Source organism: Pseudorca crassidens, chromosome 7 (genome assembly GCF_039906515.1).
Source record: "Pseudorca crassidens isolate mPseCra1 chromosome 7, mPseCra1.hap1, whole genome shotgun sequence".
Classification (NCBI taxonomy): Eukaryota; Metazoa; Chordata; class Mammalia; order Artiodactyla; family Delphinidae; genus Pseudorca; species Pseudorca crassidens.
The window spans coordinates 10425061-10452489 of record NC_090302.1 but is presented as its reverse complement, the minus strand read 5'-3'; the positions used below and the strand labels follow the sequence as shown (position 1 = coordinate 10452489).

General features: G+C 39.3%; 1 protein-coding gene and 2 non-coding genes across 4 annotated transcripts in view; 1 reads left to right on the top strand and 2 right to left on the bottom strand.

The window, feature by feature from the left end:
- Positions 1-27429, bottom strand: part of PPP6C (protein phosphatase 6 catalytic subunit) — a 35017-nt gene that overhangs the window by 901 nt on the left and 6687 nt on the right. For both annotated transcript variants that reach the window (XM_067743328.1, XM_067743327.1), the window contains exons 2-6: positions 11553-11648; positions 5945-6010; positions 4784-4925; positions 1222-1301; positions 828-1037 (exon numbers count right to left, since the gene is read on the bottom strand). In XM_067743328.1, coding sequence (XP_067599429.1) covers positions 828-1037; positions 1222-1301; positions 4784-4925; positions 5945-5947 — 435 coding nt within the window. In that variant the 5' untranslated portion in view covers positions 5948-6010; positions 11553-11648. The remainder of the gene's footprint in view (positions 1-827; positions 1038-1221; positions 1302-4783; positions 4926-5944; positions 6011-11552; positions 11649-27429) is intronic.
- On the top strand, positions 1375-1446 carry TRNAK-UUU (transfer RNA lysine (anticodon UUU)). Its single transcript has one exon. It is a non-coding gene; the product is annotated as a tRNA-Lys (tRNA).
- On the bottom strand, positions 16578-16650 carry TRNAD-GUC (transfer RNA aspartic acid (anticodon GUC)). Its single transcript has one exon. It is a non-coding gene; the product is annotated as a tRNA-Asp (tRNA).

Sequence of the window (27429 nt, the reverse complement as noted above, 5' to 3'; positions counted from 1 at the left end):
TACTAAAGCTCTCATGATTATAGAATCCATTCTACAGTTATCCCCACTAATTTCCATAAGTTATAGAGCCACTTTGGCCTGAGTTATAGAAATCATAGTAACATAATTAGTTAGAAGTTTCTGAAAGAAAAGCATTCTGTAAGTGCTATCAGATATGAAACAAAGTTTTTATGGTTTAATAATAAATATATTACTATCAATATCTATCATTTACTGAGGCTTTAGTATGGTTCTTACAAAATTCTGAAAGAGATTTATTATCCTTCTCTTGCAACTTCAGGAACCAGAGGCTCAGACAGGATAAAACTAGCTCTCTGACTTCATTATGCTGGATTTTACTTCACCCTGTGGTATATGTGTATGTGTAAGTGTGTGCGTATATATATTTTTAACTGAAAGTAGTTAATCTCAAAAATATTGCTTATTCACAATAAATACATGTCAAATCATTATGTTGTATACATAAAACTAATACAATGTTATGTCAATTATATCTCAATTAAAAATATATACACAAAGAAATATATATATTAAAAAGTTGCCTATCTTGCCCTTGTTATCTCATTACTTAATTGCAATGTTTGAAAGAAAAGGAACATTTATTTTACACATAGTACCAACGGATGCTAAAGGAGGTGCTTTTATTACGTGATCTCATTTAACCATTAAGGAAAGACATACAGGATAAACTAGACAAGAAATCTGATATCCATAGCCACCACAGTTTGAGTAAACTAGACTAGAAGTTTGGTATCTATAGCCACCATAGTTCTTTATGTAGTCCATTAGCAACCAACAAACCACTTTTCCGAAAATGCTCGCTTTACCTCATTTGTGACCTTTGCACCAAAAAGCCAACCTGCTCCTCGGGGACTGATTGCCCAAGTATCCACATCTTCAGGATCTGACCAAACCAGATCACAAAACGCTCCTTTATGAGGAATTTCCTGGTTCCGTTCAATGGTTCGAATTTGATCCAGTGTTTTGATATCAGGAGATAAACCACCATGAACACACAAAATCTGCTCATCTATTAACTAGCAAAAAAAGGAAAACAAAGAGTTGAACATATAATAATAAACTCAGTCATATATCTAAATCCATCAGTGAGTGCTAATGATATCAATATAACTGAAATGGCAATTAGATAAAAATATGCCAAGTGTTACTGGCAGGAAAATACTTGAGCTTTTTTTTTAAAAAAGATTTACATAAACTTACAGCTGCTACTGTGAGCATGTCAAAAACTTTGGTACAGTATCTCCAGGCATTAGCGTTTCCGTATTTGGTTTGGCACTCATCTATGAGAGAAACAAAGAGTTCTCATTAATGAAGTTCTGAATCTGCTGATAAAACTAAGGAATACAGGGGAGTTCCCTGGTGGTCCAGTGGTTAGGACTCAGCGCTTTTACTGCCGTGGCCCGGGTTCAATCCCTGGTCAGGGAACTAAGATCCTGCAAGCCATGAGGTGCGGCCAAAAAATAAATAAATAAATAAAATAAGTAAAGAATACATCTAATATTGGGACAACAGAAATTTGCTTAAACTAGGATGGCAAGTTATGATGCATAGTTAGCCCTAGTAGGTCCTCCATGTAGAACCAGAAGGAGACCAGTGTCTAACTAGTCTAAGAATGTGGTCCTGCTTTTCATTCCAGAAGTGGCTCTAAGAACCAGCTGAAATTATTAGTCAAAATGCTATAATCAAGAAGAGTTGGGCTTCCCTGGTGGCGCAGTCTCCTATGCAGGAGACACAGGTTCGTGCCCCGGTCCGGGAAGATCCCACATGCCGCAGAGCAGCTGGGCCTGTGAGCCATGGCCGCTGAGCCTGTGCGTCTGGAGCCTGTGCTCCGCAACTGGAGAGGCCACGACAGTGAGAGGCCCACGTACCACAAAAAAGAAAAAAAAAAAAAGAAGAGCTAAATATTAATTTCACATAACCCAAAGCAAAAGCTTTTGTCTTACTATTAATACCGGGGGGAATTTCCTGGCGGTCCGGAGGTTGGGACTCCATGCTTTCACTGCTGAGGGAGCAGGTTCCATCCCTGGTTGGGGAAGTGGGGCCCCGCAGGCCAAATAAATTAAACTTAAAAAAAAAAATACTGGGCAATTCTATCAAACAGAGTAATGTATTTAATGTGACTACCTTATTCTAGCAGGATAATCAAACGAATTAGAAGAGCATGGATAATTCCCATTTCAACATTTTTCAGGCCTAGGTTGCCTCTTCTGAGATTTTCTGCAAATTGTGCAACTACATACTTGAGTTCCATTAAGTACCCCTGTAGTCATCACTAAGGACAAACTGCCAATCAGTTCTTACATATTCTCAGCTGAACATTCTCTCTGCTGTCTACAACAGTTAATAGGGTACATTATCTCTTCTCTCAGTTAATACCACTAAGTTCTGCTCTTTGGCTTCTTCCTTAATTTCGAAAAAAAATGGATGTATCACTAATTGCCCTAAGTACAGCTGAAAATGATACAGGATATAAGACTGTGGGGTATGGTCAATCCTCATAATTTTCTAAATTATATCTCTACATGAGGCAGGGTCCTTATTGTAAACGTCTCATGAGACAGCTCTAACATTGAGCTCAGTTTACCAGTAGGAATCTTGTGAATTTTTCACCTTAACACGTAAGCAAAGCACTTGGTTCATAGTAACTGCTAACCATATATTTATCAGTGTGAACTGAAGGCCCAATATAATAGCTATATATAGACATTTTTACTACTTTAAAATCAATGTTAAGTTCCATGATGACTAAAACTGTCTCCCTCCTGAGGAGCAGATAGGCTTCCTCTTATCAAACAAAACCATAGATGAACACTAGAGCATAGCTTGGGATGAAAAAAATTCAATACTAGATGTTGTGCTGTTGTCATTTTCTTTGGTCAAGGCATCTTGATTAAAATGTCCTCCTTCCTCTCCCCCTTTTACCTCTTTTGCCCTACACTGATATGTTGGTCAAATTCTGGGGTGTAATTATATATGTAACATTAATCTTACACAGTTGGAGCCAGTTGCTTTCACTGAGCTAACACCACATAATGTATTATCCAAAATACTGATTATTTTGCAAAAGAATCAAACACTTTTTATTCCAAATGATATTTGGCATTTTGTGAATGAAAATCTGAAGTAACTTCTAGAAAGGAGATAAATATTAGCCATCTAACTTTTCAATTCCTATTAACAGTATATCAACAATAAATTGTTGGGAAGTTCCCTGGTGGCCTAGTGGTTAGGATTTGGGGCTTTCACTGCTGTGGCCTGGGTTCAATCCTTGGTCGGGGAACTGAGATCCCACAAGACACGCGGTGCAGCCAAAAATAAATAAATAAATAGATAACAATACGTTGCCAAATTTCTCAATTTAATAATTGATAATGGCTGACAAAATCAGGAGTAAGAGAGTTCAGCTTATCTTTATAATGACAGAAGATAATTCAAAATATAAAGTCTAAAAACTAAAGGGTTATGAAATTAATATTTTCAAATCTCTCAATATCTTCCTTAATTGTGTTCAAGGAAAATTCTTATTAATAATATCAACAGGGCTTCCCTGGTGGCTCAGTGGTTAAGAATCCATCTGCCAATGCAGGGGACACGGGTTCGAGCCCTGGTCCTGGAGGATCCCACATGCTGTGGAACAACTAAGCCCGGGCGCCACAACTACTGAGCCTGCGCTAGAGCCCGCGAGCCACAACTACTGAAGCCCATGTGCCTAGGGCCTGTGCTCCGCAACAAGAGAAGCCACTGAAATGAGAAGCCCGCACATGGCAATGAAGAGTAGCCCTCGCTTGCTGCAACTAGAGAAAAGCCCGTGCACAGCATCGAAGACCCAATGCAGCCAAAAATAAATAGATAGATAGATAGATAGATAATAATAATAATCTCTACAGTTCTGTTATCTACCTCCTTCAAAGAGCTTCCTAACCTCATTCTGAAAAACTTTCAACCATATAAAAATTTTATAGAAGTAGCTATTTTGCTTTTAATGGCTGCATTCTATTTATGACCTGAGGTCCTAGTATTATCTGGAGAAAGCACACAGATTTACAGTACATCCATCCAGTATAGTACAGTGCAGCTATAAAATAACATCAATGAAGTGAAAAGGCTGATCACAATATTAAAAAACAAGTATGATCCCATTTTAGCTTGGGGTGTGTGTACACACGTATGTATAAACACACACACACATACATATATATAGGATAGGTTCTCAAACTGAGTGTGCAAAACATTCCCTTTCAGCAGATTCTAAGGTCCCACCCCAAAAGTGGCTCCTAGCTATCTACATTTTTAACAAGCATCCCAAATGATTCCAGTGAGATAAACTGAAGACTACACTTTGAGGCACTGATCTAGAAAGACATACACCAAAAAGTTAAAAATGGTTCTCTCAGACTACTATGTATAAAGTAATAAGCTACAAGGATATACTGTACAGCACAGGGAATACAGCTAATATTTTATAATAATTTTAAAAGGAGTATAATCTCTAAAAATATGGAATCACTACGTTGTACATCTGAAACTAATATTGTAAATCAACTATACTTCAATTAAAAAAAAAAGAATGGTTCTCTCTACATATCAATAGTCAGATTTTCAACTGACTGAGGGAAGAAAAGGAGTTAAAGGTGAGAAAGTGGAAAAAGATTATCTGTATTTTCTAATTCTACTATGAAAAGCACATGTATGACTTGTGTGGCTTTTTTCCCAAAGAGGAAGGTAAATCAATATTCAGAATCAGAGAAATAGAAGGTCTTACCATAAAATCCATACACCTGTGTAATCTGTCTACTCTCATGATTTCCTCGCAAAAGTGTAATACGATCAGGCCATTTAGCCTTTAGTGCAAGAAGGTAAGTGAAGGTCTCCAAACTATAGTAACCTCTGTCTACAAAATCACCCTGTAAAGTAAAAATTTACAGTTACAAACAATACAATAGCAACAATATTTTTTAAAAATTATACCAAAGGGCACAAACTCAAGAGACACAGCCCAAAATAACAAAAATGAAGAGTTACACATTGAATTATTTGGAAATTAGGTTTTAACAAAAAATTCAAATGGAAATAAATAAGCTGTTCCTACTAAATGTTTGTGCTAGTCTTATGCTACAGGAGCCTACAGGAACCTGCTGTGCAATCCTCTCAAGGATTTTCCCTGCAAAACCACCATTTTTTCAATTCTCTGTTACCTACATTAATAAATGTTTCTAAAAGATCACGTGTGAATCAAAAAACTTTAAATGAATTTCAAAAATCTTTTTAACTGTATCAAAAGAGCTGTCAACTTGAAGAAAATAGTTTTTTTGTAAAAGCAATTACCATAATTATAACAGTATTCTACATTTAGCTTTGTATTTAACAACTACATAAGAGGATATACTATTTACACTTCCCATTTATGTTTTACTCGGGCCAATATTAGACCAATAGGAAAACAGCTAAAAGATTAGAAAAGTGACCCAGAAATTTTCAGAAGGAAGGAAAATAACAGAAGGACTCAGAAAAAGTTCAACAGTAACATTATATTACAAAAAGAAAGTAAGCAAATATCTACCTTAACAGCAAATGTGTATGTGTATATTAATCAAGCCACAGATTAATAACAGGTGAAAATGAATGCTCAAAAAAAATCTGATAAAATAACAGTAAACTGAAGATTTATGCCTTAAACCTGTGGGCTATTTTACAGCCTAACCATTACTGAGGGCTACAACCCAGTCCTGTGTATACAGCAGTTTACAAAAGCAATTATTCTCAACTAGAGGACACAGCAAAATGTAGAAAAGCATAGAATCACCTTTTCGTGTATTTAAATAGTGATTGTCACATGGCAATGAAATTATTACATAATTTACATGTAGTAAGTCAGATCCCTTCCATTTAAAATAAGTACTTGACATCACTGGTGTTTACATACCATAAATATGTAGTTTGTGTCAGGAACCTGACCTCCAGTTCTGAATAGTTCACAAAGGTCATAAAACTATAAAAGAAAGGCAATATATGCTGATTACAAAATCCTGTGAAGGAGTAAAATAATAAAACCGAGGCCAAACTGTATAAAGAAGCAGTTAATTAAGAGGACTTCAAATATTTACATTTATACAAAGAAATGAAGTGCAAACTAAACTGCCAAGCACACAGCTCCCAAGCCTTAAAAAAAAAAAAAGCACTAAAATGAAGCTCAGTTATCACTAAAATCATTCCTAAGTCATTAATGTTATAGGCAACCCCCTTTCAAATTTCTTTCATACTTCTCCCCATCTATCACTTGAGAATTTGAAATCATTTATCAGTTACCTGTCAATAAGCTAACCCAATCACCTTGCCCCACCTTCAGCATCTATCTTAAAGAGATAAAAGATAAGGAAACAAGTGGATAAGAATTTCTTTGGAAGAATGAAGTTACATGACACTTTGTAGTGTCGGAAAGAGCAGATCAACCTACCTTCTTACACTCTACTTTGGAAGATGTGTACCCTCAGCTTCTACAGCTGTGGAGAGTCTTCTCAATAATCAGTAGAAAAAGAAGAGTGTATTTCATCATATTCTACTTGACTGAAAATTTAACTGACAAAAATGTGCGTTCGATAACTTCAGTCAACTCGATTATCCTAATCCTACTTCCTAAAGTCACAGTTTTTCTGAAAAAGGATTTTAGATTAAAGGAACTGACTATAATATACCATACCAACTACAACCAATAATTTCCTTCACATCTATCTTTTACACTTGAAAGTAGTATTACTACTTAAATTTCTAACACTTAAAACAGTACAGAAATCTTAGTCATAGTGAACAAAACTGAAATTTAAAGATTAACTACTGAAATAAAGTACTACCCTTTGTAGCAATGTTTCATAAGTCTGAAGAGTTGTCACTTGCTTAAAAAAAAAAACTTTAGAAAGTTTAAAATAAAATTTTCCTATCTTCTTAAAATTAGCAAGCAAACAAATGAAACAAATTCAGTCTCAGTCAACTGGTAGACTATTATTTATTCAAAATATATGCTGTCCATTTCTACAAAGTGGAATCCCTTCCTTTGAAGGAATATACTTCTCACTTCCCACCGCATAGATATATATATGATGTGTGTATGTATATCATATATATGTATAAATACAATCACACACAATATGAGCAGTAAAAAATAAGTATATATATACACATATACATATATGTGTTTGTGTTACTTTGGCCTAGTAACTCCACTTCTGTGACTATATCCTAAAGGCAAAAAAAAAAAAAGTCTGTATAACATAAAGAAAATGCATCATAGCATCATTTCTAATAACAGAAGAAACAACCTTCGTAACTAACGTAAGGGAATATTAATAAAGTATGATCTACCAATTCGAAGACCTGGACCTTAGGCAGTCATAAATAATGATTATAATGGAAACTATGTAGCAAAGTGGGAAAATGACTAGGGAAAAGAATGGAACACAAAACTATACCTCTAATATAACTATACAATTTTGTCATGTAAAAATTGAGTATGTACACACTCAAAGTCAGGAAGGAAACATGAAAAAGTTTTATGAAACAATTGCTTCTATAAAAGTGTGGTGAAAGAGTGTCCTTAGACTTTACTACTGATGTCTGTAGAAACACATTCTTGAATAAAAGCTTTGTAAGTTTCCATTTAACTTATATATATTTAATGGATGATCAAAAATTCTGCTTTGGGGACCCATAGTTCCTACTCCATATTGGTAGTTTTTTCCAAAATTCTTTAATATAATAAATATTTACTGAAAACATATGCAGACAATTAACCTTGTCATACATTACTGGAAGCCCATCTCATTATTTCACAAATAATTTCTACCATCTATTGTATGTTTTTCATATCACACACACTCTGTAAATGTTCTCATTTTAAAACAAAACCAATCCCGAGAAGTGGATTTTATTCCATTATTAGAGGCAAGGAAATAGTTGGCTAACTCAGCAGTTTTTAAACTTTCTGGTTTCAGGACCCACTCATAGTCTTAAAAATTACAGGTCCCCAAAAAGCTTTTGTTTATACGTTATATGAATCAGTATTAACCACATTAGAAATTTAAAGTGTAACACATACCTTCATACAGGTATGTGTTACAAAAGGGAAGAGAATTTTAATAACCTTTAGAGATAATGGTGCATATTCTTCTTTTAATACATCAAAACTTGACAACTGGTCTCTTCTCAAACTCTGTTAGATAAGTTGGTCTAACACTTTGAGTGGGTAACACACTGGTTATTTGGAAAATGGAAATGACATTTCTTTATACATCATCAAAAAAATATTTGTTAATTTACTCACCTCATCAGAAAAGTCTTTTAAGTATCAGAAGCTAGTAGCCTCATGGTGGTAAACTCAAATTTTCTAAAATTCCAATATTTCACTTGAAAACTCAAATACTGTCATCAGCAACAAATAACGTCAATTGTTTTCCTTGAAGTGACTGGCTCACTTTGTTCACTTTTGCAAAACAGTTGCTAAATACCTGTAGTTCGTCATTCATTCTCTCAGGTAAAAACAGCGTTCCATTGAAAAAAAGAGGCTATTTCAGCAGGAGATGCAAAGAACTGCACAAGTACTTTTCTTTTGAGCAAACCATTTTTCTTTGATATGCAGTAGATGTGCTTTATGCATACTTCCTATTTCATCACAGGGACTACTCAAAAGATGTATCTACTGAGGGGTCAAGAGTGCCAATTAATATTACTGCTTCATCATGGACATTCTTAAGTGATACTGGCATTTTATTTTACTGTACATGCATGCATGCTGGTGAAGAATACAATGACAACCAGCATAGGCTGGTGACACTCCCTTGATTCATGCTGAGGCACCAACAGTTTTACCCTCAGTTGATTTTCTGCCAACTTACAGATGCTCAAGGGTCCACAGGCCATATTTAAAGAACTGAAGAGCTAGCTGAAATGGCTTCTTAAACAGCTGTTATGTACCCAAGCAGGACTTAACTTAAACCAAGCTCTGTCTGACACTGAAGTCTACAATCTCCTCACTAGATTACGTTGTTTCAATGCTTCTCAGCAACTGTATGCTTGTCAACATTTCTTATGAGTTTATTTATACTCATAAACCAATCCTGCAATTCCAAAACTAGCCCAAGGGGGAAGACAACTGTACAAGTCCCAAAAGATACACCTTACATTTGACTAGTCTGCAGACATTTAGAAGCTCCTCAAGTCCCATGCTTTTGATGAGCAATTGTTTTAAAGGGTCAAGTACAAGAGAAACACGGCTCAATTTGGTGGTAGTCTTAAAATAACATGGGCTGGGAGTTCCCTGGGGGCCTAGTGGTTAGAATTCCAGGCTTTCACTGACGTGGCCCAGGTTCAATCCCTGGTCGGGGAAGTGAGATCCCACAAGCCGTGCAGCCAAAAAATAAATAAATAAATAAATAAATAAATAGCATGGGCTATTGGGCACCCAAATGAGTTTCAAATCTCAGCTCTGTCCCTTAGTAGCTGTGCGAATTTGGGTTAATTCCTCAATCTTTCAACTCAGTTTCCTTCTCTACAAAACCCTACCTCATAGGAACCTTAAAAAAAAAAATTGACATGCAATATGTGAAAAAGTACATTATTAATGTCAAAACACAAGATAAATGAAAGTAAGAATTGTACATTTGACTGAAGGTATATATAATCTATCAGTAGAAGTGCAAATTTATTATCTGAATTAATTTTAGCAGTTTGAAATTGTCTCTAACTTCCTGACCTCTGATTATGACTATAATTCATATTATTGAAAAGCCTTGGGGAATTCCCTGGCAGTTCAATAGTTAGGACTCTGCACTTTCTGGTTTTTTTTTTGCAGTACGCGGGCCTCTCACTGTTGTGGCCTCTCCCGTTGCAGAGCACAGGCTCCGGTCACGCAGGCTCAACGGCCATGGCCCACGGGCCCAGCCGCTCCGTGGCATGTGGGATCTTCCCGGACCGGGGCATGAACCCCGTGTCCCCTGCATCAGCAGGCGGACTCTCAACCACTGCGCCACCAGGGAAGCCCAGGACTCTGCACTTTTACTGCCAAGGGCACGGGTTCGATCCCTGGTCAGGAACTAAGATCCCACAAGCCTCGTGCTGCGGCCAATAAACACAGGTAACCCCTCAATTTTAATATTATAATCAAGGGAAAGCATTACTTGGTTTATTTCAGCTTTTAGAAATATGTTAAGGCACTGCTTACATTAATACCCTTTATGTTAGCAAAATACAAATATTTATTATACTTTTGGAGAGAAGTTACATGGAAATTAAGAAGAACTCCTAAGGTCTACTTTAGAGAACTAGAATTTTAACAGATTAAATATGACATAGTGGGGGCCTCTATTTAGAAGCTGATAACATGCAGATGTCATTTATTATAACCTCACACATCCAAAGAACAGACTGAAAAACCAAAAAGAAAAGAGCTAAGTAGTCAAAATAGAACTTTATGGGACTTCCCTGCTGGTCCAGTGACTAAGAGTCCACCTTCCAGTGCAGGGGACGCAAGTTCGATCCCTGGTCAGGGAACTAAGATCCCACATGCCACGGGGCAGCTAAGCCTGCATGCCGCAACTACTGAGCCTGCACGCTCTAGAGCCCTAGTGCCACAACTAGAGAGAAACCGGCAACGAAGGGCCTGCGCGCCGCAGCGGAGACCCAGGGCAGCCAAATTAAAAGAAAAAATAAATAGAACTGTACTCATGGAGCAGCCCTCAATCACAACCAAGCTACACACATTTCTGCTTCTTTAGGCAGTCATAGTTAAGGTCCTGTAGGAATTCATAAATACTATATTGTTCACAAATATTATGTCTGATAGCCCCAACTCCATTGCATGCACAGAGCAGGCTATGAGTGTTCTGTTCAGCTTTCATTTCCCAGTAAAAAAGAAAAAACTACAAATACACAGTTTTCTAACTAGGCTAAACACTAACAGTAAGAGTCTAAAGATGAGGTGTACCCCTCCTGTCAATGCTCTGAAACTCTTAAAAACAAACAAAACCCCAGCAGATGAAAAAATGAACTTTCTCATCCCATTCTAGCACTGACTTGCTGTAAAATCATGCACCAATAATTTTATCTTTCTGAACTGCTGCTATTCTCATTCCCACTAAGGAAATGATAAATTTTCAATAAATTTCAATAAAATTTTCAATAAAATATGACATTAAGTGAACAGAACAGAAATGAACAGAATGAATAGAAAATTACTGCCTAACACCAAAGCATCTGCTATCAATCATAATAACTAGGAGCAGCCCGCATTTGTATTTTATACCTCCCCCGTCCACAGAGCAATAATGCTTCTTCACTTTCTAAGTATTATTTCAACAAAGTCCATGAATAATTTGACCACTGCTTTTATTCACTTTAACAGTAAACAGGAATCATTAATGTCACACAGACTGAGGCACCCTAGCCAACCACCAGCATTTTTTTTTTTTAATATTTTGCAGCACAACTGGAAACAGACATGGACAGACAGTACAAAAGCTAAAAATCTCCGCATGAAATTTTACCTGTCCATGTATGTCTCCACACACTGTTACTGGTGTTGATACTGGCTGGACGTTTGACTCTTCCAAGAGGAGGTCACAAACATAGTCACATAGCCGCTGTAAGAAGAGAAAATAAAATGCAACCTTTTATTACAATATTAAAACTAAAGACCAAATGCAAAAAAGACAAGAACTAATCCGTGTATTGTTTCACAGGAAAGGAAACTATGATGATTCTGGGATTCGATTTCTGTCAGCTTTTACCTTCCTCTCACAATGCCTATTCCAAAATGCAAACTCCCTGGCTTACAGGTAATAGGTTCTAGAAGACAGAGAATTCTGCAAGGAACTGTAAAATGATGTTTTTCAACAAAAAAATGCAAAAGTCAATAAAGAGGAAAAGGTTTTTACCTGCTAATTTTTTTTTTTTTTTTTTTTGCGGTACGCAGGCCTCTCACCCCTGTGGTCTCTCCCGTTGCGGAGCACAGGCTCCGGATGCGCAGGCCCAGCGGTCATGGCTCACGGGCCCAGCCGCTCCGCGGCACGCAGGATCCCCCTGGACCGGGGCACGAACCCACGTCCCCTGCATAGGCAGGCGGACTCTCAACCACTGCGCCACCAGGGAAGCCCTTATCTGCTAATTCTTAAAGTACATTGCAAACCACGCACTTACCAAATATGACCCAGCAACTGCATTCTTGGCAATGAAAATTTATGATCACATAAAAACCTGTACACAAAGGTCCATAGAAGCTTAATTCATAAGAGCCAAAAACTAGAAATAAATCAGTTGTCCTTCAACAGTGAACAGTTAAATTATGGTACATTCACACCGTGGAATACTATTCAGCAATAAAAAACAAACTACTGACACATGACAATCTGTATAAATTTCAAGGGATTTATGCTGAGTGGGGAGAAAAAAAAAAACCTATCCCAAAAGGTTATATACTGTATGATTCCATTTATATAACATTCTTGAAATAAAAAATTTATAGAAATGGAGACCAGATTAGTGATTGCCAACGGTCTAGGAGGTAGGGGCAGCAGGAGGGAAATGCGTATGGTTACAAAAAGGACAACATGTGGACTCCTTGGGGTGATGGAACTGTCTGTATCATGAATGTGGTATTAGATACATGAGACTACAGATATAACAATACTGCATAGAACTAAATACACACACAAATGAGTACAAGTAAAACTGGAGAATTATGAACAAGATCGTGGAGTGTATCAATGTCAATATCCTGATTGTGGTATTTGTTCCACAAGACGTTACTACCAGAGAAAACTGGGTAAAGGGTACATGGGATCACTTGGTATTATTTCTTACAATTGCATATAAATCTACAATTATCTCAAAATAGAAAGGTTAACAAAATTAATCGCAAAATGTACATTTAAGAGTCACTCTACCTTTTAAAAAGAACTCTAGGGGAACTTCCCTGGTGGCGCAGTGGTTAAGAATCCTCCTGCCAATGCAGCAGAAACGGGTTCGAGCCCTGGTCCGGGAAGATCCCACATGCCGTGCAGCAACTAAGCCCGTGCACTACAACTACTGAGCCTGCACTCTAGAGCCCGCATGCCACAACTGCTGAAGCCCACGTGCCTAGAGCCTGTGCTCCGCAACGAGAAGCCACTGCAATGAGAAGCCCATGCACCGCAACAAAGAGTAGCCCCTGCTCGCCACAACTAGAGAAAGCCCGCGCACAGCAACAAAGACTGAACACGGCCAAAAATAAATATAAATAAAGAATCTGCCTGCCAACGCAGGGGACACGGGTTCGAGCCCTGGTCCGGGAAGATCCCACGTGCCGCGGAGCAACTAAGCCCATGCATCACAACTACTGAGCCTCCGCTCTAGAGCCCACAAGCCACAACTACCGAAGCCCACGTGCCTAGAGCCCATGCTCCACAACAAAGAGAAGCCACTGCAATGAGAAGTCCACGCACCGCAACAAAGAGTAGCCCCCGCTCGCCGCAACTAGAGAAAGCCTGCATGCAGCAACGAAGACCCAACACAGCCAAAAATTAATTAAGGAATTAATTTTTAAAAAAAGAACTCTAGGGACTTCCCTGGTGGTCCAGTAGGTAAGACTCCATGCTCCCAATGCAGGGGGCCCGGGTGTGATCCCTGGTCAGGGAACTAGATCCCACGTGCATGCTACAACCAAGAGTTTGCCTGCCACAACTAAGAGTTCACATGCCACAACTAAGAAGTCCGCATGCCGCAACTAAAGAAGTCTGCATGCCGCAACGAAGATCCAGCGTGCTGCAACTGAGACCTGGCACAGCCAAAATAAATATTAAAAAAAAAAAAAAAAGAACTGGGGGGGAATCTTCCTTCCATCTGAGACCAGTTAATACTACAGTCAGAGGCCCTACTAGATTTTATGAAGATCTGCCAAGAAAGGACAAGTTAAACTACACAAGCATAATGAAATGATTTTAAACATAATTAAGGAATCTAAATGCTACAATTTACTTAAATATATGAGAGACACACTTTAACAGTTATAGCGGGCTTCCCTGGCGGCGCAGTGGTTGAGAGTCTGCCTGTCGATGCAGGGGACGTGGGTTCGTGCCCCGTTCCGGGAAGATCCCTCATGCGGCGGAGCGGCTGGGCCCGCGAGCCATGGCCACTGAGCCTGCGCATCCGGAGCCTGTGCTCCACAACGGGAGAGGCCACAACAGTGAGAGGCCCGCGTACCGCAAACAAACAAACAAAAACAGTTATAGCTACAACACTTTACACAGAGGCAAGCATAGGAGAGAACTCACAATGGGAGGGGGGAAGAAGAGCAAGAAAAAAGTCCCCCCCCCCAAAAAATGAGGGGAAATCAAGCTGTTTAAATCATCTTCAAAATAAAAAGGTTTGCTCTTATTCATAGGATAAGTTCCTGATCTTCAAATAGCACCTCAAAGGCAAGATCATCTTTTTGGCCTGGAGTCCTTCTGGCCCTGAGTAGGGAGCTCCTTCTGTGCTGAATTTCCTACAACCCTCAGATGCTTCAATAAACAATCCTTGGTCCAGATATATAATCCATCCATTATTTGTGAAAGGAACAGACACTGGTGAGTGAAACAATGTTTCTGAACTCAGAGCCTTAAGTTTATCATGAAAGATGGTCTCTAAGGTTCCTTCAGTTCCACTTTGCATTTGTTTAAAAAAAACAAAAACAAAAAACCTCAGCTTTTTCCTTCCTATGTAGGGAAAAACTCAGTTCTTCCCTACTCTGTGCTTCTTTCCTATGTGTCTCCCTTACTAGTCACACAGAACACTCACAGTTTTGACACTCCTGGTCACCAAGGTTTTTTCTCCCTACAATATGCAATTCTCTGCAACACCAGCGGGGTATCCTATGATTTAACTCAATTCTGACATTATCTACCAGAGATAGTGTCAGATCCCACAGGTTAAGGGCTCAGTCCCACAACACTGCCCCCCCCCACAACTCCCCTGCCAATATACACACACACTTCAGACACCAGTTTCAAGCCCAGGTTATCACCTGCGCTTCTAACCAACCGGGTATAGATCAGAGGTTCCAAAGACCTCCTCCTTAGGTTTGAATAATTTGCTAGAGTAGCTCACAGAACTCAGGGAAACACTTGCATTTACCAGTTTACTAAAGGATGTGATAAAGGATACAGATGACATCCACATTTAAGAGATATACCGGGCAAGGTATGGGGAAAGGATGGAAACCACTGATCTTTTTACTATCACCATAGTTTTGCCTTTTCTAGAATGTCATATAGTTGGAATCATACATATGTTGTCTTTTCAGGTTGGCTTCTTTCACGTAGTAATACGCATTTAAGCTTCCTTCATGTCTCTCCATGGCTTGATAGCCCATTTCTTTTTAGCGCTGAATAATATTCCATTATCTCAATGTACCAGTTTATTTAACCATTTGTCTACTGAAGGACATCTTGGTTGCTTTCAAATTTTGGCAATTATGAATAATGCTGCCATAAACATCTGTGTATAGGTTTTACAGTGGATGTTAAGTTTTCAACTCATTTGGATAAACACCACGACTGCTACATCATATGGTAAGGGTGTTTAGTTTGGTAAGAAACTGCTCAATGATCTTCCAAAGTGACTGTACTAGTCTGCATCCCCATCAACAATGAGTGAGAGTTTCCGTTGCTCTACAGTTTTGCCAGTGTTTGGTGCTGTCAGTGTTTTGGATTCTGGCCATTCTAATAGGTGTGTAGTGGTACTGCCTTGTTGTTTTTGTTTTGTATTGTTTTTGGCCGTACCACGCGGACTGTGGGATCTCAGTTCCCTGACCAAGGACTGAACCTGGGCCCTCGGCAGTGAAAGCAAGAGTCCTAACCACTGGACCGCTGGGGAATTCCCACCTTGTTTTAATTTGCATCTCCCTAATGACATATGATATGGAGTGCCTTTTCATAGGCTTATTTGTCATCTATATATCTTCTTTGCTGAGGTATCTGTTCAAGTCTTTGGCCCTTTTTTTTTTTTTTGGCTGTTTTGGGTCTTCGTTGCTCTGCATGGGCTTTCTCTAGTTGCGGTGAGTGGAGGCTACTCTTCGTCGCGGTGTGCAGGCTTCTCATTGCGGTGGCTTCTCTTGTTGCAGAGCATGGGCTCTAGGCATGCAGGCTTCAGTAGTTGCAGCACATGGGCCCAGTAGTTGTGGCACGCGGGCTCTAGAGCGCAGGCTCAGTAGTTGTGGCACACGGGCTTAGCTGCTCTGCGGCATGTGGGATCTTCCCGGACCAGAGCTCGAACCTGTGTCTCCTACATTGGCAGGCGGATTCTTAACCACTGAGCCACCAGGGAAGCCCCTTTGGCCCATTTTTAATAGGGTTGTTTGTTTTCCTACTGCTGAGTTTTAAGAGTGTTTTGTTTATTCTGGATAAAAGTCCCTTATCAGACACGTCTTTCACAAATATTTTCTCCCAGTCCGTGGCTTGCCTTCTCATTCTCTTGAAAGCGTCTTTTGCAGAGCAACATTTTTGTTTGTTTTTTTAATATTCTTTTTTTTGGCTGCGTGGCTTGTGGGATTTTAGTTCCCTGACCAGGGATCGAACCTGGGCCCTCAGCAGTGACAGCATGAAATCCTAACCACTGGACCACCAGGGAATTCCCATGCAGAGCGAAGTTTTTAATTTTAATAAGCCCAGTGTTTCTCAATTATTTTTTTATGATTGTTTTGATTTGTCTGGGTTTTGTTTGGGGGACGGGGAACCAGGAATTTGTGGGGCTTTTTTAACAACTTCATTGAGATATAATATATATAATATATATATAATTCACACTTTGTAAAATTCACCCCTTTAATGTATAAATGGTTTTCAGCATGTTCACTGTTGGGCAACCATCACCATAATCAATTTTAGAACATTCTCATCACCCCAAAAAGAAACTGTATACTCATTGGCACTCATCTCCCACCTCCCACAACCCCACCCCACAGCCCTAGGCAATCACTAGTCTGCTGTGTCTATGGATTTGTTCATTCTGGACATCTAGAAACGGGGCCTTTTGTGACTGGCTTCTTTCACTTAACATATGTTTTTAAAGTTCATCCACATTGTAACATACATGATTTGTTTGTTCTTCTTTATAGTTGAATAATATTCCATTGTATGTATTTACCACATTTTGCTTATCCATTCATCAGTTGCTGGACATTTGGGTTCTTTCCACTATTTGGCTGTAAGAATTTGATTTTGACACACTAAGTCTGCAATGCCTATCAGACTTCAAAGTGCCTAAGATGTGCTGTAAACAGCTGACCCAGTGAGTCCTGAATTCAAGGAAAAGGATGCAGGCTAGAGAGACCAATTTGGAGATTGTCAGGAAATATATATTTCAAGTCACGAGACTAGAAGAGACAACTAAAGTGGCTGCTTACAAATAGGGAAAAGGATAAGTTACAAAAAGGAGTCTTAATACTTCACACAGAAGTTAGGGACAGAAGGAGGAACCAGCAAAAGGGACTGCCTGATGAGGTACAAAGGAAACCATGAGAGTGTAGTATTGTGGAAGTCCGGTGAAGAAAATGTTTCAAAAGAGGAGTAATCAGCTATGTTCAATACTGATGGAAGGGGCTTCCGTGGCGGCGCAGTGGTAAAGAATCCGCCTGCCAATGCAGGGGACATGGGTTCGAGCCCTGGTCTGGGGAGATCCCACATGCCGTGGAGCAACTAAGCCCGTGCGCCACATCTACTGAGCCTGCACTCTAGAGCCCGTGAGCCACAACTACTGAACCCGCGTACCACAACTACTGAAGCCCGTGCTCCTAGAGCCCATGCTCCACAAGAGAAGCCACCACAATGAGAAGCCTGCGCATCTCAACGAAGAGTAGCCCCCTCTCGCCACAGCTAGAGAAAGCCAACGACAGCCCGACACAGCCAAAAATAAATAAATAAAATAAACAAAATTTTAAAAAAAGAAAATACTGATGGAAGGTCAAATTTTGGAGGAATAGAGTAGGGCCCAGAGAGAATACTCCTTTACTCCTAAATCAACAAGTACCAATTGCAGGATATCTTACACAAGTAACACAATGGCACAGTTAAGAGGTTAAGAGCACAGTCTCCGAAGTCAAAGAGATCACAGAACAATATCACCTCAACTTCTTACTACCTATTACTTAGCTTACTGTCTGTTACTTAGCTGTGTAACCCTGCTAAGTTACTTCATCTCTCTGTGCCTCAGTTTCCTCATCCACAAAATAGAAATACCAACCTGGGGGACTTCCCTGGTGGTCCAGCAGTTAAGAATCTGCCTTCCAATGCAGGGGACGCGGGTTCGATCCCTGGTCGGGGAACTAAGATCCCACATACCTCAGGGCAACTAAGCCCATGCGGCGAACTACTGAGCCCGCCTGCACACCACATCGAAGAGCCGGAGCGCCACAACAAAAGATCCCACATGCCTCAATGAAGATCCCACGTACCACAACTAAGACCCAACGCAGTAAAATGAAAAAATAATAAAATAAAATAAGCTAGGAGGATATACATCAAACCCAAAACAGCAGTTGCCAGAGATGTCAACCAAAACGCATTCCACTTTCATCTTTGTTTATTTATTTTACTTTTAAAAAAAGCATGAAGGGGCTTCCCTGGTGGCTCAGTGGTGAAGAATCCACCTGCCAATGCAGGGGACACGGGTTCGAGCCCTGATCCGGGAGGATCCCACATGCCGTAGAGCAACTAAGCCCGTGCGCCACAACTGCTGAGCCTGCGCTCTGGAGTCTGCGAGCCCCACTGCTGAGCCTGCGTGCCACAGCCGCTGGGGCCTGTGTGCCTGGAGCCTGTGCTCTGCAACAAGCACCGCAATGCGAAGCCCATGCACCACGGCAAGGAGTGGCCCCTGCTCGCCACAGCTGGAGAGAGCCCACGCGCAGCAATGAAGACCCAACACAGCCAAAAATAAATAAATAAATAAATTTATTTTAAAATATATATATATATTGAGTTGGCCAAAAAGTTCCGTAACACCTTATGGGAAAACCCAAAGGAACTTTTTGGCCAACTCAATATATGACTCAATTTATCTGAAATGCCTGGAATAGGCAAATCCATGAAGATATAAAATAGATTAATGGTTGCTTAGGGCTGGACTTTGAGGTAAGGGGTAACGGGGAGTTTCTGTTAATGGGTATAGTTTCTCTTTGGGATGATAAAAATGTTCTAACATTGATTATGGCAATGGTTGCACAACTCTGTAAATATATTAAAACCCACTGGGAAAAAAACCCCACTGAATTATACACTTTAAAAATTAATTTTGATATGTGAATTATATCTCATAAAACTGTTATTTTTAAATTAATAATATATATTACCTCTTTAAAAATAATAATTACCACGTTGACCATAACCACTCAAATCTACTCCTTGTGGATAGAGGTAGCTGTCCTCCCAATCAATTTCAAAAGATCAGTGTTGTACAACATCCTCTTTCTATTATAATCCATTAGACCTGTGATATATAATTTATTATTTGTATAGTAATTAGCTCCCAAAGTTTACAATTACTGTTTGCATTTTTTTTTCACCCTAACTCACTTCCATCTAGCTTAAGGGTAGTTCCAAAGAACAAATATGCCATGATTGGCCTGTATTTTTTTATAGTCTTTCATTACCACCTCCCTTCTCAGTCAGCCAGAAAAAAGAGCACTACTTTTTTTAGGTTAGCCTCATAGAGCAACAATTTATACTTTTAAATGTACTTTCTGAAACTATACAATTTTTAAAATAAAACAATATAGTGATGTTTTAAAGTACCTATCTCAGGACCTTACCCACCTTTCTTAGGTATAATGCCTTGCTCAATTAATATTTGCGATTTTTTTCAGGTACACTCACCAAACCTCCTCAAAGAGAATTCCACCAAGGTACCTCCAGAAGTGCTTTGCTGTAATTTGTCCAGGAGTGGGCAGAGTTTTCTGTTTGTTGCCAGGAGACCTGCTTGTTCTCAGGCACTTGTCCCATCCACACTCTTTCCGATTGCACATCTTTTAAGAACAGGTCTAACTTCCATCAGTGAAGGTCAGGGCCCATACCTAATATATTCTCTGACATAAGCGTATAATGTTGATCTCTCCTCTTGCCCACTCTTGTAAATTTGGGGGCTCCACCAAATTTGGTGTACACCCCTTTAAAGATCAATTATTAGTATGTTACCCAAACAAACCAACCTACTATAAACTCCACCATGAATTAAGCCAGACTGTCCTCTAGAGAGGGCTGTCCTCACCCTGCATTACACTGCACTCCGTTCCCAATCGCTTCTTCCCAAATTGCACTTTAATGTCAAACTATCAACCTGTAGTAAAGGACATTATAGGAAACAGTCCTCTACAGAGCTTGTCATTGCGTGGACTATAAACAAAGTGCACAGGATGCCGTGATTAAATAGTTGCCTTCAAGGAGGACTGGGGGAGGAATGTCTCTTTGTTTCTTCCATCAAGGATAGATGTGATTTCCCTGAGAAGCTTATTTTTATCATCTTACAGACTCTGTAAATTTTTTTTAATTGATCAGTTTACATCTTTCTGTAGGCTCCTAGAAAGCTTAAGGCCTAATCTCAAAGAAGTAACCCAGTCATCATAGCTTTTATTTTATATGTACTATTCTTATTTTTCCTATTGGCTCCATCTTGGTTTCCTATCTTTATTTTCTTTTTGTCTCATTTTTCTTACTTATTCTGAATATAATTTATCTTGCTATATTGAATGCTTCTTTGTAAACCACACTATATACTTTTTAGAACAAAGTGAGTTATCATTTAACATTCTGAAACTAATCACAGCACAGATTCGTGAGGGACTCTATAGTTCCCATTTTGAATGCTGCAGAATTTGCACCCATATATGACTGGCTCTCCTGGCCCATAATGCCTCCTGAACTGCAAGTCACTTATGGTGACTGGCCCAAACCCCCCAGGGCTGATCTGAAAGTAACAGGAGACCATTAGCTAAAGAACATCACTGTGAAACCCTACCAAAAGCCAGTGAGTGCCTAGCGAACCATGTAAACTACTAAAGCAACATCTTCAACCCGAGGCCAGGCACGCTAACTTGAGTAAAGTTAACAGCTGCCTTCTATAACTGCCACTTCTGCAGTCCCAACAGAGGACTTAGAGCACTAAGCCTCTAAGCCAAAGCCACTGCCTCTCATCACTCCAGTTCAGCAGCAGCTTACAAATTCATGTCAAGAACACATAAAAATAAGAAGTCTATGAAATCTCAGCACAAACTCTACACATGTCAGCCAACTACACACACACTGGCCTCTCAGAGCCCAGTCTTGCCATGGGAGAGGCTCCTCCAAAGCCCTTCACAGCTTTTTTTTGCAGCTTGATTTGTAGGAAGCATGGTTTGTTTCTCTTTCTGCCCCAAAGCAGTCACTGAGGCAAGATTCTCAATCTTATCCCAAATTTAGGGCAAACTACACCCATTTCTCCCCACAGTGCCTAATTAATTCCTAATCCTTGAAAAAGTAGAGGTTCATGGACCCATTCTTAGGAGACCCTATTTCCCTTCTCTACGTTTTCCTCAAGATACTTGTTTACAGATCCACTCTATTCTCTGCTCCTGTCTCCCTGTTCTCTCTTGCCCCTCAAATACACTGGGTTTTGAATTTCTGTAATTCTTCGTTTAGCTGATCTTGTTATTGGAAACATACTATTTCCTTTAGTTACTTTTACATACTGGTATTTACAAAATCTCTTCTTAAGAAATAAAAATCTATCTAAGATTATATTCTACACAGCCTTTGAATAGAGTCTCTACTATAACACAAATCACTGAGAATGAAGAGTGGGAGCGGGAATCCAAGATGACAATGATATTCACACGCTAACAATCCAGAAGGAAATATCTGTACCTTCAGTAAAAACCAGGGTTTCTGAGCCCTGGCACTACCGACAACTCTCTGTTGTGGGGGCTGCTGTCCTGTGCACTGTATGATGTTCAGCAACATCTGGCCTTTACACCCCCTAGATAACTGCGAAAATCTACAAGTGTCTCCAGATATCGCCAAATATCCGCTCGGGGGAAAAATCACCCCCAGCTGAGAACCACTGGTCTAGACCTTTCTCCAGAGTTTAACACTATTAGAACAGTGTCTGGAGCACATTTGGTAATCAATAAATATTTGTTACCCAACAGATCTGTTTATCCAACAGTTTTCTGAACGTTTCTGCCTCAGTGTCTTGACTTGGCAGCATCTCAAATTCAGTCTGGCCCAAACCAAACTCCCTTGTATGCCTTAATCTAGTTATTAGTATTTACTAAGTAATCCATGCCAGAAACTAAGAGATTACACTAAACTCTTCTCTCTCTCTCTCTCAAACCTAGACATAATCTGTCAACAGGTCCTATTATACCATCTTCATTTCCTTTTAAACACCACAACCACTTGTTACTGGCTTACTTCAAAAGCTTTCATGTTACCTGGTCTATTGCTCCTATGACATTTTTGTCCCATTCCAATCCAAGGTCCATAATGCTGCTAGAAAATTCCTAAAACCTGTCACTGCCCCCCTTAAAAACCTCTCAAGGACACTCCTCTATGATAGTGTTTCCCAAACTCCATTCAGATATCACCTTTATGATTTTGTCATATTCCTACTACATACAACAGTGTATCTCTCTAATAGTTTCCTTTGAATCTACTTTTCAGTTAGCCATATTTTTTAAAATATCACCAAGCATGATTTATTTGTTTTTCCCTAAAATATAAAAACATTTCAAAGTGTTTATACATGAACCATCTCAAAGATAAAAATTCAAGTTTATCAGCCTCATCTTCCATGATTTGGTCTCTGCCTGTCTTCTCTGCACCACCTCAAGCCATACCAAACTACTTCAAGTTGACCAGCCATCTTCTTTTAGATTAAGCTATACCATTGCACATGGTATTTCTTCTGCTTCATGTTCTTTCCTTCCTGTCTTGTCTACCTGAAAAAACTCTGCTCATCCTCTCATTGTTCCTCCTTTGTGAAACCATCTGTGGCTCCAGAGTTAGATGCTGCTTCTTCTATGTTCTCCGATATGCTGGACAGCTCTCTATTTTAGCACCTACCAAACTACGCAATGATCATTTGTTTACCTCTCTATCTCCCCTACTATATTGAGAGCCCCTCAAAGACAGAGCGAAGTGCCAAATTCTATCTCTAGCATCCACAGGGAATAGTACTTGACACAGGAGACAGTTAAAGAAATGTCTGTTGTAAAGCAGTACAGTTTGATTCAACGCACCTTAACTGAGTGTCTGTCACATACAAGGCAGTGTTCTAAGACTGTGGAGAATACAAAAATAAACAAGATATGATCCTGGCCCTTCAAGAAGCTTGCAGTCTAATGGTGGAGACAGGTATATTTACTATCAAACAAGACAGAACAATACAAGTGGTAGTAAAATGAAACAAAAAGTGCTATGGGGCAAAGGTTAGTATAGAACAGAAAGAATGGAAATTATTTTGGCCTTGCCAAACATCTTGTGGGATCTTAGTTCCCGGACCAGATATTGAACATGGGCCATGGCAGCAAAAGCACCGAGTCCTAACCACTGGACCACCAGGGAATTCCAGAATGGAAATTTTAAATAGCAAATAAATTCAGGTACATACTCTGCTGACTCACTGTGGCAAAAATCACTTAAACCTTATCAAGTCCTGATATTTGCTCTGCCTATCACAGTGATAGAGCGGACATGAAGGTACTCTGAAAACTGTAAGTAGCTGTGTAAATTTTAACCATTACTAATAATTCTGACTATGGAATCCAGGAGCCCTGCATGGAGAAAGTGACATCTGAGCTAGAGCTAAAAAGGGCAGGGAGGGGAATTCCCTGGTGGTCCAGTGGTTAGGACTCTGCGCTTTCACTGCTGTGGGCCCGGGGTTCGATCCCTGGTAGGGGAACTAAGATTCCACAAGCCATTTGGCGCGGCCAAAAAATAAATAAATAAATAAATAAAATTAAAAGGGGCATGAAGGGTATTGTATAGAGGAAACGTAAGTGGTAGATATGGACGTGAACCCTGGAGCCAGACTGCCTAGGTCTGAATGCAGCTCCCTCACTTACCTACTAGCTATATGCCTTTGTAAAGTTACTTAATCTGCCTGTGCTTGAGATACCTGTCTGTAATATGGGGCAAATGTTAGTACCCAACTCACACAGTATTAAATGATTTAATATTTGTGCTATATAAGTATTAAGTAGGTAAAAGAAAGAGACTAAGCAGAAGCAAAGAAGCAGGGAAGTACAAGGCACACCGTCAGAAGAAAGCACTCTAATGTACTCAGAATGGAAGGTAAAAAGAAAGGTGATTAAGTGGAAGACATACTTAGAAAAGTATGCTATTTGCCATCCTAAAAGGCTATTAACTGTATCAGGAAGAGCTCTGCACAAAGAGGCTTTCCAACTTAATTCATTGATTAGCTGGACATCCTCAGGCAGATCATAAACTCTACAAAGCTCAGTTCCCCCTCAGTAAAGTGAGAAGAATACAGAACTAGGCAAACTCTGATTCTCTCTCAGCTCTGAAATTCTAGAAAAGGGTCTGGGGAGTCATTAGAAGTGTGCACTGTCCCATAGGAAACCTACTACCACATGTAGCTATTGAGCACCTGAAATGTGGCTGATCCAAACTGGGATGTATTGTAAATGTAAAACATATACCATATTTTGTAGACTTAATACCAAAAAAAGACAAGGTATTATGTTAGTAATTTTATATTAATTGCATGTTGAAATTGGGTTAAATAAAATATTACTAAGATTGATTTCACCTGTTTTTTTTGTTTTTTTTGCGGTACACGGGCCTCTCACTGTTGTGGCCTCTCCCGTTGTGGAGCACAGGCTCCGGCACCTGTTTCTTTTTACTTTAAAAAATTTAACAATCTGAGGCTCACATTTCTGAGCATTTTCTATTGGACAGCACTGCTACAGACTATTTTCAGAAGATCCAAGAGACTGTGATTCTGTAGCCAAAAAGACAAAATGCCAAGCATTATCAGAAAGGGTCTCAGAAAGATTATCAATGAAAACACTGAAAAAACTATTCTAGCCCTATAGAAAGCCACAGTCTGTCCCTAACTGCTGTACTGTGTTCATTTTTCCTTGAAATACCTAAAGAAAGATAATATACAAAACCAAACAACTCAGGTAAACAGAATGATCAGTAAGACAGGCAATAAGGTGAGTGACAAGACTAACAGGCTTCAAATCCAGAAGGCTCAAGACTACCATATATGAGAATCTATAAAATCAGATAGAGGCTGAATAAGGAGGTACAAAAGGCTCTTCACCAAGTCTTAGAAAAAAGCAAGGGAGAATTCTCTGAAGCTTTATGGAGGCATTTCAAACAGAGGTACAATTTTGCAGAGCAGTGGCTTTATACGAAAAACAGAGATGGCTCAGTGGCCTTATATGAAAAACAGAGATGGCTCAGACTAAACATAAAAGTGAGTCCCAAAAAAGATTACAGCAACTATCAATCCATAGAAGTGGTTACTTCTCCCTGTGTTGCATATCTGAGGTAGACACTAGTATTCTCCCAACCCCTACCATGGAAACTGTCTTCAGTTCTTCAGTAAAAAACAAAACAAACCTGAACACCAACTCAGTGTGCAACTTCTTTACTTACATGGGACCTTTAAGAACTGTCCAAGAGATCAGACAATCTCCAAGTTATAAACCTCTCCCATGACAAAATACTTAAGTGTAAGTATTCAGTAAACCTGTCTTTCATCATTCATTCTTACATTTGGTCAGATATGGAATCTGTGGCTTCTAAGATCCTCTCTAAAATTTTTTTAGTGGATGAGAATCACACGAACTCTTTTTTAAGAAATGTTATGCTTTGGTCCACTCACCTTCATATATCACCCTTATTCCTTCAAAACAGTTATGTACATTTGACCCAGGACTAGTGATTTGACCATTTCCAATTTAGATATAGAGAAATCATGATTAGATCTAGAACATCCTATGCATTTATTATTTTATTTAGTATCTCCAACTTCCAATTTAAAACACAGGTAAATTTCGGCCTATTTTTCTACCAGAACAAATCTTTTCCATAATGATCATTAAGTGGCCCCAATGATTTTTCTTCCTTTGATAGAATATTTCATTTTGGCTTTAAAGCCTCAGAAAAAGTGCGCCTGGAATACTTTCTTGGCCTGCCTAATTTTAGTTTGCACTTCATGCCAAGAGGGAGACACAGAATTAAATTTCTTTAAATACACCAGAGATGCAGCACAAGAAAATCAATCTGATAAAAACATTTCCAGGGCTTCCCTGGTGGCGCAGTGGTTGAGAGTCCGCCTGCCGATGCAGGGGACAGGGGTTCGTGCCCCGGTCGGGAAGATCCCACATGCCGCGGAGCGGCTGCGCCCATCAGCCATGGCCGCTGAGCCTGCGCGTCCGGAGCCTGTGCTCAGCAACGGGAGAGGCCACAACAGTGAGAGCCCCGCGTACCGGAAAAAAAAAAAAAAAAAACCATTTCCAAGACAAAGAAGAAAAGCCTCCACTTATATAGAAAAATTCAGAATTTTTTTTTTCTAGTGGTTGGTCCGGGGGGTGCGGGGGAAATTTACTAGGAAACAGATACACACTAAGTACAGTCCAATTGTGTTGCAAAGGGAAATGAAATGGTTTAATAACTATATTCTCTTAGATTAGGAAGGAAATCTAATGTTTATCAAATTAAGAGGTCTAAAGAAAATCCAACTGATTTGTCTTTCAAATTATTTCAATATCCAATATCGAGATACATTTCATAATAAGCAATATTTTTCTCATTATAAACACAAAGCTTAAAACTGCCTTACATATCCTAAAGAACAGAAAATTCCACATCAATTCACTGACATGCAAAAACCAACTTTAGTTTTCCAATGAACTGGGTCACAATGTCGCGTTATTTTAAGGAAAAATCCTTGTTTCCTAAAAAGCCATATAGCAGAAAGAAGCTACAAAACTATCGTCACAAGAGCATGAAAGTTACATTTCTACTAATACTGGCTTTGTCCCCATTTTAATTAAATTATCCTGTTAAAAAGGGGAAAATGGACAAGAATGACTCCCCTATCAAACAGCACATATAATTAACATACAAGTTAGTTACATTCACAACAGCTCCTGTGGTCTTAAACATTTTGCACACTGTTGACTGATGTTAAATATCAACTCCCTGTACCAAGAGATGGCAAAAGAAAAAACCAGTAATATCTTCCTTAAGAGAAAAAAACTCACGAACAAAAATAAATTACTTTAAACCCACAGCTTAAAGTATAAAAAGAACTCAAAATTATCAACAGTTTACCCACTTACCACACAGCAAATCAAAGTTAATTGAACAAGAACAGGCACTACCACCAACCTCTAAACACTGC